The following is a 13407-nucleotide window of genomic DNA, read 5'->3' on the forward strand; positions in this document are numbered from 1 at the left end:
GCATCACCTACTCAAGGGACATGAGTTTGAGCAAACTTCGGGAGATAGTGAAGCCTGGTGTGCTGCAGTTCATGGGGTCAGAACTAGTTGCACATGACTGAGCAACTGAATAATAATATATACAAGAATTATTACAAAGATTTTATTGTATATGGTTTGAAAATTTATTGTGACTTAGTATGCTTAAAGTAGAATAGGCTTATCCATGATAATTTTCTCTCAGTACATATTTTATGCCTCTTTTTTGTTACTTTAATAGAATTTGCAGAATATACAACTCTTTATAAATAGTATTTGTTTTCCTCTAGATTATGTAGTTGAGAAAGTTAAAACTCAAATGTAAAATGTTTTCTGAAATAGCCTAGAAATGTATTTTTCCCTGGATGGTTAGTACCCATTGAAAATTTATATAAAAATTTTTATCCCTCCTGTATATATAGGCTACTATAGAAATGGGCTTCCCTGGAAGCCCAGTTGGTAAAGAATCTGCCTGCAATTCAGAACCCAGTCTGATTTCTGCGTCAGGAAGATCTGCTGGAGAAGGAATAGGCTACCCACTCCAGAATTCTTGGGCTTCCCTGGTGGCTCAGCTGGTAAAGAATCTGCCTGCAATGTGGGAGACCTGGGTTCAGTCCCTGGGTTGGGAAGATCCCCTAGAGAAGGGAAAGGCTACTCACTCCAGTATTCTGGCCTGGAGAATTCCATGGACTGTATAGTCCATGGGGTTGCAAAGAGTCAGACACAACTGAGCTACTTTCACTTTCAGTTTTCATAAGAAAGCAGAAAAAAAAGTATCAAATATACTAGAATAGTGTTTGTAATGGGGGGGAGGATCATTTGAAATCACTAAAGCAAGGATTTTTTTCCTGGACTCTTTATTTATATTAATAATCTTTGAAGTACAAAGTAAAAAGTCAGCCTTGGCAGTCTGTTGACTAAATTCTTATTCACTTAGTAAAAAGTTATTAGGGCTTATGGTATTTGTATGTCTAAAATGTCCATAAATAAACAAGCTGTCTCCAGTATTCATTTTTCCTATCCCAGGAGTTCTACTGACCATGAAGGACTTTTTTTTTTTTTTTTTTTAATTTTTTTTTTTCCCTTTTCATTTTATTGTATTTTATTTTTTTAATTTTATTTTATTTTTAAACTTTACATAATTGTATTAGTTTTGCCAAATATCAAAATGAATCCGCCACAGGTATACATGTGTTCCCCATCCTGCACCCTCCTCCCTCCCCATACCAGCCCTCTGGGTCGTCCCAGTGCACCAGCCCCAAGCATCCAGTATCGTGTATCGAACCTGGACTGGCAACTCGTTTCATACATGATATTTTACATGTTTCAATGCCATTCTCCCAAATCTTCCCACTTTCTCCCTCTCCCACAGAGTCCATAAGACTGTTCTATACATCAGTGTCTCTTTTGCTGTCTCATACACAGGGTTATTGTTACCATCTTTCTAAATTCCATATATATGTGTTAGTATACTGTATTGGTGTTTTTCTTTCTGGCTTACTTCACTCTGTATAATAGGCTCCAGTTTCATCCACCTCATTAGAACTGATTCAAATGTATTCTTTTTAATGGCTGAGTAAAAAATGAATTTGCCGGAGTAAAAAGTAAAACTTCAGTCTTGTGTCCCATAAATATTTTGCTTAATGGAGATGTAGTAACTGCTATGAAAAAGGAAATACCTGTGTAACAAAAGTACCATCATATTACTACAACCAAAATGTACTGTAATTATGTTTTAGGCACAGGGGATATAATGATAAACAAGATAGCCATGGTTGTCTAGAGGAAAAGACAGATAGAGACAAGTAAACAGATAACTACAAATGTGTATAAGGAAGCAGAGTAACAGGGCAGGGGGGAGAAGTTTATTCTAAATAGAGAAAGCTTCTTTCAAGCAGTATTTTACCTATGACCAGTTTTTAAAAGACATGGCAGACAATAGCAATAATAACTTATTTACTGTAAGCTGGTCCTGTTCTAAGCATTTTACATATATTAAGACATATTTTAAATATTTAAGCCACACAGAATCCTGTGTATTTTTTTTGTCATGATTCTCATTGTGCAGAAAGGGCAAAAAGGGATTTGAGTAGAACACGGGGACTGATGAGAGGAGCCAGCATGTTAACCCGCGGAGTCTGGTTCCAGAGCCCATCCCATCTTGCTGCCTTTCATGTATAGGGACCCTGAGGTAAGAACGGAGCCAGGATGCAAGGTTGCTCAGAGGCTAGTGACCAGATCATGAGGTGACATTTTGTTCTGTAATCTTCGGGCCCTGTTTCAGTTTGGTTTTGGAGAGAGGATGATTTTACAGTTTGAGAAAAACTATCACTTAAAATAACACCTGTCCAGTTAGTCTAAGCCATTGATTGTCATGGAAAGTGCAGTTATATCAAACCAGTAACTTCAGCTATTGACTGAATTTCATACAATCTGCCAACATTGGGATTGGTTAGTGCCATGGTTCTGTTGATTAGTTGTCAGAAGTGGGTATAGGATATCAGTTAAATATCTCTGAAAAAAGTTAGAAGTCTAGGGGAACAATATAACCCTGATGTTTGTCCTTGCTGAGATATGTTCCCAGTATCTTAGCCCAAATTCAGGAACTCTTCCTGTTGCTGATTTTTTTCTCTTTATCCTCTCTTCCTTTGCTTTCTCTTCTCACTTGTTCCATGGCTTTGCATAAAATTGAATGAATTACAATCTTTGGATTATATGATACACTGTCATCATTGAACTAAAATAATATATATTCATTTTATTCACTAATTAGTTATTTTAAATAAATTTCTATTATTGTAAACTGTTGAGACCATCTTTGTATGTTTCCTGCCGGTACTTGTGCAGGATTTTCTTTGGATATATTACTGCATTACTAGGGTTAGAACATTCAACAGTATCAAACTGTTTGCCACTTTATACTTCTACCCATGCTATATAAGAGATAAAGTTAGATGCACACCATTTTCAAGACTTGGCATTTTCAGACTATCATTTTTGCCAGTTTAATGAATATTTAATCATATCTTGTGATTTTGATTTATATTTCTCTGATCATAAGTGATGGCTAACATTTCTTCAAATGTTTATTGGACATTTAGTTTTCCCCCTGTGTGAAATACATGTCTCTCGCCCAGTTTTCTATTGGGATAATTGTATTCGTTTTATTAAGGTACAGATTTCCCCAGTTTTATATGTTCTTCTGTGTGTGTGGTGTCTGTGTATATATATTAATAGTTCTCTATAATTTTACTACATGTGTAGGTTTGTGTACTCACCATAGGTCAGATACAGAACAGTTCCATCACCACAAGAATCCCTCATGTTGTTCTTTTATAACCACACATCCCTCCCCACTTCCCACTCCCTGTCTTTAAACTTTGGCAACCAATAAATCTGTTCTCCATTTCTAAAATTTTATTGTTAAAAATACATATTTATAAATGAAATCATAACAGCATATATATACCCTTTTAGAATTTTTTCTTCACTCACCATGATTCCTCAGAGATTCATCTAGGTTTTGTATATCAGTCCTTTTTTATTGCTGAATAGTGTTTCATGGTATCGACAACCATATATGGATATTTTTAATTACATTTTCCAGTTTACTGTTAATGTATAGAAGTTCAGCTGACATTGATAATAATATCATATCCCACCACCTTGTCAGGCTATCCTTTATTTCTAATTTATCCGTAGTCTTTTTTTCTATAAACCATATCATCTGTAAATAATATTTCTCCCCTTTTTAATTCTTATGCCTTTGGTACTGCTCTCTGTTATTCTCTTTCTCTCTTGGTTTTGGACAAACTGGGACATCCAAAGCTGTTGGATGAACTGGGACATCCAAAGTGGTGATAGTAGCCACATTTATCTTACTATTGACTTTAAAAGGAATGCTTCTAGTGTTTCTCCATTTAAGATGATGTATGTCTGTATAACATTGTTATGAAGTGTGTATTTTATAAAGCCAATCTTTATAACTAATTTTCATAATATAGTATATAGTTTCAGAAGTGTTGGTAGTATAGTAAATTTTGAATTGCCTAAAATATTAAGTAGGTATTCATATATATCATTTTATGATACTTTTTAAAATCTGTTTTTTTTAGTGTTGTTATAATTGCACAGAGTTCAAGTCGAAGTTAAATTGTTGTTTAGTCCCTAAGTTGTGTCCAATTCTTTGTGACCTCATGGACTGCAGCCTCCAGGCTTCCCTGTCCTTCACCATCTCCTAGAGTTTGCTCAAACTCATGTTAATTGAGTTAGTGATGCCATCCAAACATCTCATCCTCTGTCCCTCCCTTCTCCTCCTGCCTTCAATCTTTCCCAGTATCAGGGTCTTTTCCAATGAGTCAGCTCTTCGCATCAGGTAGCCAAAGTATTGGAGCTTCAGCATCAGTCCTTCCAATGAATATTCAGGGTTGTTTTCAAAACAATGAATGTTAAGCATTTGAAAAATACCTTTAAACTACTTCAGCCGCTTAAAATACATATGCATATGTATATATTATTTATTCTGTGGTATGGATATACTGCGGTTTGTTGAATCATCCACCCATGAAGAATGTGTGTGTTTTTTCAGTTTTTGTTACAAATAAAGCTGCTGTGAACATTTGTGTACAGGTTTCTGTGTAAGCGTAAGTTTTCATTTCTCTGGAATAAATGCCCACAAGTACAGTTTCTGGATTTTATGGTAATTGCATATTTGTGTGCCTTTAAAAAAAAATTTGTAGTTCTTTATATATTCTTGACATTAATCCTTTTGTAACTTTTATGTATTGCAGAATCTGTTACCACTTTATAAAGTTTCTTTTTATTGTGTTGATGAATGAAAGTCCTTAATTTTATTATCCTAAAAGTTAACTATCTTTCATAATCAATGTGTTTTTTTTAATTTTACTTAAGAAATCTTTTTCTACTCAGAGATCAAAAAGATATTCCCTTCAGTTTTTTTACTAATATTTTGATATTTTGTTTTTGAAATTTAATCTATCTGAGACTCATTTATTTTATACCACGGGACTTCACATGCATGGGAACGGTTTTGGCTTTTGTCTGTCCTACTAGATTCCAAGGCTTAAATTGTCCTAGTAATTAAGACAGTGTGGTACTGGTACAAGTATAGTTACACTGTACTGGGAATCTAGTAGGACAGATCTTTTCTTTCTGCTCTTCAAAAGCATCCTGGCTATTCTTGGCTTTTTATTTTTCCATATACATTTTAGTCATTTTTTAAAAAACCTTACAAAGAACCAAAATTTTTCATTTTACAAAGAAAAGTGAAACATTTTTCAAATGTTAAACATTTGAAAAAGACCTTTTAAGCTACTTCAACCACTTAAAATATCTCTGTAATACATATTAAAAAGAGTTTAAAAGCTCTTGAAACTTGAGGTGTAGTTTCTATATAGCATTATTAAGTTAAATTATATTTGGTTTATGTCATTATTCACATTACAGAATAACAAAAAATGAGTTCACCATAAGATTCCTTTAATAAGATTCATTAATACATGTAAATTTGGTCAAATGATTTGATTTACTAAACGTAAAATTATAATACATATATAGATGTAATTTATATATAGTTCTTTGTACTTTTTTCCCCTCCTTCTCTCCCCCCTGCCCCCACTTTTTCTTTCTCTCTTTTAAGTCTTATCTTAGGATTTTAGTAATCATAGATTTGCTTTAAAAAATCTGTTTTATTGCTTCATCTGAATATTACTGTTCTTAGTGTGAAAATTATAGTTTTAGAACTGGAAGGATCTGTATCCCTTAGCTTAGATCTGTATTTTACAAGTGAAATAATTGAATTACTAAAAGGTGATGAACTTGCACAATGTAATGTTGCTCCAGTGAATAAGCTAGTACTATATATGTATTTGCAATTCTCTCTGTACCATTAAATTGTGATATCACCTGAGGGGAAAAAAGGATAGATTCATTTGATATCATCTTAATAAAAATTGTTAATTTTAATATATTATTATGCTTAAACTATTTTATTCTAACAGGCGGGGTCTTAGACCTATTCCAGAAGCAGAAATTGGATTAGCAGTTCTTTTTGTTACTACAGAGAATTACTGTGATCCACAGGGCCAGCCAGGTACAGGTAATTAAAATATTATTTTATTGATTCTTCAGCAACTTTATATGTAAATAGATGATAAGCTGTATGTACATTATACTTACCGGGGTGACCATTTTCACCATCTTTTAAAGGTCATATGTTTATCCATTCATTTATTCATTCAGTAAATATTTGTGGCTACTAAGTACTTGGCACTGTTGTAAGTACTGAAGGAACAGTGGTGAATAAAGTAAACAAGATACCTTTACTGTGGCAGCCCACTCCAGTACTCTTGCCTGGAGAATCCCATGGATGGAGGAGCCTGGTGGGCTACAGTCCATGGGGTCACAAAGAGTCGGACACGACTGAGCGACTTCCCCTTTCCCTTTATATCCTAGAAGTCAGGATTCAGACAGTTAACAAGCATCCATATCTCATAAGTTCTGTTAAGGCCAAGTACAAAGGGAAGGCTGAAACAAGGTGACCTGATAGAGACTGGGAGTAGGCTCTTTTAGATTGGGGGTCACGTATGGTCTCACTTAGTATGTCGTGTTTGAGCTCCTCATGTCCTGAAGTGATGGGGAAAGGCAGTGATGGAAGGATCTCGATAGCAGAATTCCAGGTAGAAGGAACAGATCACAATCACACCTGTGTGGAGAAGGGATTCCAAAGGCCCCAAATGGAAGTGGGGACATGGGTAGAAGCTCCTGTGGAGGTCCAGGTGAGAGGAGCCTGGTGCCCTGGACCAAGATGGGCAGCACAGAAGAGAGCAGAAAACAAACGGAGGCCAGGTTTTGGAGCTAGACCCAGCAGGTCTTGCCTGTGTAGGATTTAGAAACAATTTAGATCTAGTCTTTTGGCATGAATAACTGGTTGGATGATGGTGCCATTTATGGAGATGAAGAATGCATATTATGATCATCTCCACGTTGACTATTACAAAAGCCATTTTACACAGAACAACTATTACCCTTTTTTAAAAAACACACTCCCCTACTTTCTTGATAAGCTGATGTTGCCATTGAGAAGGTGGTTCATTAATATTTTCCTTCTCACTTCTTTACCTTAGATATGCTTACATTTATTATTATTGTCCTTTCTAACTTTTCTTTGTCTAGCTATGAGTGCATCCATTCAGTATTTCTTTATACATTTATTTGCATCCTAGATTCTTTTTAATAGTTACTTATCAGCAGTTATTGGACTTGAACCAAAAGACAAGTTAGGACAGCACCACCTGATTATGCCCTCCAGGAGGTGTCATTTATATTGTAGCCCACTGAATGGCGCCTATAGAATCGGACAGTGTACCTTCTGATTGGTAATAGTAGCTGCTGTCGCTTGAATTTGCAAAGATTGCAGTGCTTTACATATGGCATTCCAATTTAATATGCAAAACAATCCTTTTAAGAGGGATGACATTTTTGCATTTTATAGGTGAGGAAACTGATGTACAGAGAGGTTAAGAAATTAGCCAGAGGTCACATAAGAAATAATTTAATTCAAACTGACTCTTTAAGTCAAAGCTGTTATGATAATATTCTATTGCTCTTGTGATTGATGGTGTGAGGGTTACTGGAAGCAGATATAAAAGGATAGACAGCTAGTCCTTAGATTTTATGATTTGGTGAGAATGTTTATTCACCTGAAATCTCTACCCTTTCCCATGAGTGCACTGGATATACTTCTGTCTGTAAACAGTTAACCTTCAAATACAGTTTTAAGAGCTTGTGAAATTTTCATTATAGTTGTGGTATGGTGACTGTTTCCTCAAAATTCATGACTGAGATTCTCGGAATTTATCCTTAGAGTCAGAAGTAAAGTATCTCTTCAGCCTCTTTTAGAAAACTACTTTGATGTAGATACCAAAAGTGAGCCATATTCTTGGAGAAACTGCCCATTGGAGAGCTCCCAACCCTTTAGAAATAGCATATACTGTAGATACTATTTTGTTGACAGTGGATTTCTGTTCTGTTATAGAAAAAACAACTCTATGTATAATTTCAGATTTTAACAACACAACAAAAATATGTAAAAACAAACAATCATTGAGTCTATGTGAGTGGCTCCCCTTTCCCAGTACCTGTTCGAGACAACTGTCCTTTGTTTTTCTTTCAGAAAACTAGTTCTCAGTTAGGTGATTCAGAAACTTTTTTTTAATGCAGATTCACATTCTGTATAATTCAGGATATTGTGGGATGCAGCCAAGGCATCAGATTTTTTTTGGTTTGTTTTGTTTGATTTTAACCTCCTGTTTATTATATAAATTCCAAGAAACTAAGGAAGGACTGAGCTAGAGAGGAGGTACTCAGACCATCAACTTCAGTCATTTTTTACTCACCCAAGACCTGAAATTCTCCCTCTGTAGCTTCTGCTCGCGGGGCTTGCTACCATCAAGATCCTGCCCTATTTGAACCCTCCGTATCTTTCTTTCCTGAGGGCTGTTACAATTGCCCCCAGTGCGAGTCCTGCCTCCATATTCATCTGTACAGTTAATTTTTCACTTTGCCACTAGAATCACTTTCCCATTTCCTAAAAACTTTTGCTTGTTCTTATTATCTGTCAAATAAATCCTTAAGCCTTTGTCTAGATTTTTGAGCTTTCAACAGTTTAGCTGTGGCCTATCTCTTCCCATCCTCATCTCTTTTGTTTAGTATACTTCCCTAGAGGTATATATGACATGTTTTTTAGAATTTCTTTGGGAATAATTCTAACTTATAAGTTTTTTAGCATTTCTTTTAGAATTTATTTGGGAATAATTCTAACTTATAAATAAAATAACTTATGTATAATATGCTATATTTGTATATGTGCCATACACCTTGATCGTGTTCATCATGGTCCCTGTTCCTAGAATGCCAACACTGCTCTTCAAAATCTGACTCATTTCACGAATGCATGCCTCCTTCATGAAGTTTTTCTAAGTTTTTTTTCCTCTCTCACTACTCTTCTCCAGGTTAATTATTCTGTTTTCTTTATCCCGGTAACTTTTTTTTTCATTCCAGTTAGAGTTTCTTTCTACTTTGAAATATCACCAGTTGTTTCCATGCCTCTTTCAGCCACTAGATTGATTGTAAGCTTTTATTAATTTCAAATTCTCTGATATCACCAAGCATGATACTTGTTTGTAGTTGATATGAATATTTGCTTAATTGAACTAAGTTATTGGTACATAAGATTATCTTTGCTTGAATGGGCCAACAAAGTTTTATCATTTATCAAAATTTTTATTACATTTATGCTGTTAGAAAGGTATTTATGGCCAGAAGGTCCTTAGAGATCATTTAATCTTTCTGATAATAAAAGGTAAGAGACCTGAAGGCTAAGCAAAGTTAAGGTCCTGTAAATAAAATGGCCAAGAGTGTGTGTGTGCTCAGTTGCTAAGTCATGTCTGACTCTTTGCAACCCCATGAACTGTAGCCTGCCAGGCTGCTCTGTCCATGGATTTTCCAGGCAAGAATACTGCTGTGGGTTGCTTTTCCTCTTCCAGGGGATTTTCCCAACCCAGGGATCAAACTCATGTTTCCTGCATTGGCAAGCAGATTCTTTACTTCTGAGCCTCCTGGGAAAAGCTCCAAAATGGCCAAGACAGTTCTAAAATTTGGGTTTTCTGACTACTAGACCAGTACCTTTTCTATTGTGTTGTTTCATATGGAAACATGGTCATAACAAATTGGTAAAATCTGTGTTATAATGTCTTGCACATATTCATAGGTAGGTCTGTGTGCATTCCAAATCATAGCCATCTGACTTAAACAATTTTAGAACATAGCTAGTTTGGGGGGAACAGAGTAAATACATTTCCTCCCTTTTCTTCATCCTTTGTTTCCTCTTTTCCTTTCGTATTCATTCATTCATCTTTCAACAAGTATTTTTTGAACAGTTGTTACATGCCTTTAATTATTCTGAAAACTTGGAATAAAGAGGTGAACAGGGTAGAGCAAATCCCTCTCATTATGGTATTTTAGCAAGGAGAGCGTTGTCCTTAATATTACTGTTAACGAACAGTTACTCTGGTTCATTAGGTTCAATTTATGTGTTTCTTTTGGGCTTGCCTCATAGCTCAGTTGGTAAAGAATCTGCCTGTGATGCTGGAGACCCAGGTTCGATTCCTGGGTTGGGAAGATCCCTTGGAGAAGGAAATGGCAACCCACTCCAGTACTCTTGCCTGGAGAATCCTGTGGACGGAGGAGCCTGGTGGACTGCTGTCCACAGGGTCGCACAGAGTCGGACACGACTGAAGCAACTGAGTATGCGTGCGTGCATTGGAGAAGGAAATGGCAACCCACTCCAGTACTCTTGCCTGGAGAATCCTGTGGACGGAGGAGCCTGGTGGACTGCTGTCCATAGGGTCACACAGAGTCGGACACGACTGAAGCAACTGAGTATGCGTGCGTGCATTGGAGAAGGAAATGGCAACCCACTCCAGTACTCTTGCCTGGAGAATCCTGTGGACGGAGGAGCCTGGTGGACTGCTGTCCACAGGGTCGCACAGAGTCGGACACGACTGAAGCAACTGAGTATGCGTGCGTGCATTGGAGAAGGAAATGGCAACCCACTCCAGTGTTCTTGCCTGGAGAATCCCAGGGACGGAGGAACTGGTGGGCTGCCGTCTATGGAGTCGCACAGAGTCAGACACGACTGAATTGGCTTAGTAGCAGCAGCACTTGCATAGTCCTTACTATGTTCCAAGATTTATCTAAGTGCTATACATCTATCAGTTCATTTTGCCCTTAAAACGTGAGTAAAATATTGTAGTTACCCTCATTTCATAAATGAGGAAACTAAGGCACAGGGAGTTTAAGTAATACAGGTCACACAGCTAGCATTAAAAAGTTAAAAAGAGTGTGTTAACAGTTAATAGACTGATGTAAAGGGTGGTAGGGGAGCCAGAATAAAGGGCAGCTAATTCAGTGTGGGAGGTTTAAGAAAAGTATTCCAGAAGAATGGCACTTGAGTTAAATTTCTATCCTGGTATATAAAATGATGAAGTGATCATTATGGTTTCCTGGAGTAGCCAAAAAATGTCTGTCTAAAACTGTTTATGTCTTCAAATAGTATATTCCTTCTGAAAATTAAATTCATCTTGATTTTGATTTGTGTAGATATGGTAAATATACTTTTCATGGGGGTAGAAATTTTAATTTTTTGGTCTCCTGACTAAAGCATAAATTGAATTAGAATTTAAGTTGAGTTTATTTTTATTTGATATTGATTATTTTATTTTAAGTTGATAATCATTTAACAGGAAAGATTTGAGGTAATTTTAACATGATTTGGTTCAGATAAGCTCATCACAGATGCCAATAGGCTGCTGCTTACAGGCTTTGAGGATCAGGAGAAAACTGGGTGCTGTAGTTAATTCCCTCAATGTGGCACACTCCTAGCAACGTTCCGTGACCAAATGTCCTTCTTGTGTCTAGCAATTGTGATTCTTTCTGTCACCTCTGTGATTTACAGGATTGAAGACAACAACTCCAGGTCCAAGCCTTTCCCAAGCCTTACCAGCCAATGAAAATTTAATGCCAAAAGCCTCAGTGAATACTACAACATATGTAGCTGACACAGAATCAGAGCAAGCAGATACATGGTAAAGCTTCATTGATAATGAACTATTGTTATTATTCTATCAATAAATTAATAGTATATTCAAGAAGTAAAGTCAATGCCTTATCAAGTTGTTTCTTGGGAGATGAAGTATTTGGAGTGTGGGATGCCAGGGAAAATAATATTTGGGGACAGGGTTTAGCAAACCTTATAAAGTACTGGAAAATAATATTTTTGGCTCTATGGGGTATTGACCTCCATCACAGCTACTCAGCTCTGCCACTGTAGAATTAAAGCAGCCATAGACACATGTAAATGAGTGAGTGTGGCTATACTCCAGTAAAACTTAATTTACAGAAATAAGTGGTCAGCCATGTTTGTCCTACAGGTTGTAGTTTGTCAACTCCTGAAATAGATACTTTTGTGTTTTTTTATTCCTTGAAAATGTACATAGAAGACTACAAAGAATTACAGTTTCATTTGTGACTAGTGTTTTATGGTTCTCTACCTAAAGAGGGTTTTTTAAAATTGTTTATTTTTTTGGAAAGCAGGGGTAGCTCATAAGTATCCTATGGCATTTTTTTGCTTAAGACACTATTTTAAATCCATAATGAATTATTTATATTGAAAGATACTTATGGTAGCACTGTATTATACCATAACTAAATTTTCACTGTACCTATGGTTTGTATTGAAACTGTGTTTAACTTTTAAAAGAGAAACTATTACTTTTTTAAAAGTCAGTTGGATGACAACTCTGGGTTTTTTGTAAAATATGAATGGCAAAAAAACACACATAAGAATAGCAAAGATAATATATATTTAACCATACATTGTAGAGCTGTGTGTTTATGTGTGGGTTTAAAATATTTTTCTGTTAATCTAGAGTTCTATTCTAGAGACTGCCTTTTGGTTGGAATGTCACCATTTCAGTTCACTGAAAGTGATTGAAATACCACATTATATTTACTGATGGAATTACTGCTTGTTCTTTTTCTGAATTTCTAGTTTTTATCATTTTTTTTACATGCAAGTAATTTAAAAATTTTAAACAAACCAAGAAGCACTTAGGAATATGATGGTTTAATTTATAATAAGATACAGGATTATTATTTCATGTGTGTTTGGCAGTTTTTTTATAGAGCAAGCCTGACAGTATGTGCTGTAGGGGATGGAGGAAAAGGATATCATCTATCTTCAAGGAGCTTTGATGTCAAAGGAGCTGCTTTCTTGAACAATATATTATAAAATATATTCAATAAACAGTTACTTCAAGACAACTATATTCTAAAGCTGTATTATATTAGTGCTACTTAAAGGACTTTGATTCTGGATAAAAATTGCTGTAAATTTGATTGTTTACCATACATTCTTTTCTTTTGCTGCAGTATGGATTTAAGCGAAAGACCAAAAGAAATAAAAATATTTGGAATGGAACCAAAATGTCAAATACTTTCACAAGAAACGTCCACTGTGAAGAAACCTCACAAAATAAGCTCTAATAATAATATAGTGTCAAATACTCTGGTTAAGATGAAAATCCCAAACTATCAGCTTTCACCGACTAAAGTCCCACATGTAAATAAAAGTAGAGGTTGGCCTTCTCAGCATCAGCAAACCAACTCCATCAAAGACTATTTTCAGCCGCTTACCTCTCCCAAAAAAAGGTATAATTTTTAATAATAGTGCTTTGTGCCTCTAAAAATATTCATACTCGTTTTATGATTGTAGAATGGTACTAAGTTCATATTCTGTATAAGTATGCT

At 35.7% G+C, this 13407-nt stretch overlaps 1 protein-coding gene across 4 annotated transcripts in view; it reads left to right on the top strand.

Moving 5' to 3' along the window:
• The window catches only part of NBN (nibrin), a 58494-nt gene that overhangs the window by 27560 nt on the left and 17527 nt on the right, over positions 1 to 13407 (top strand). For all 4 annotated transcript variants that reach the window (XM_055546712.1, XM_055546711.1, XM_055546713.1 and 1 more), the window contains 3 exons: positions 6039 to 6136; positions 11555 to 11684; positions 13030 to 13308. In XM_055546712.1, coding sequence (XP_055402687.1) covers positions 6039 to 6136; positions 11555 to 11684; positions 13030 to 13308 — 507 coding nt within the window. The remainder of the gene's footprint in view (positions 1 to 6038; positions 6137 to 11554; positions 11685 to 13029; positions 13309 to 13407) is intronic.

Source organism: Bubalus kerabau, chromosome 14, assembly GCF_029407905.1.
Source record: "Bubalus kerabau isolate K-KA32 ecotype Philippines breed swamp buffalo chromosome 14, PCC_UOA_SB_1v2, whole genome shotgun sequence".
Classification (NCBI taxonomy): Eukaryota; Metazoa; Chordata; class Mammalia; order Artiodactyla; family Bovidae; genus Bubalus; species Bubalus kerabau.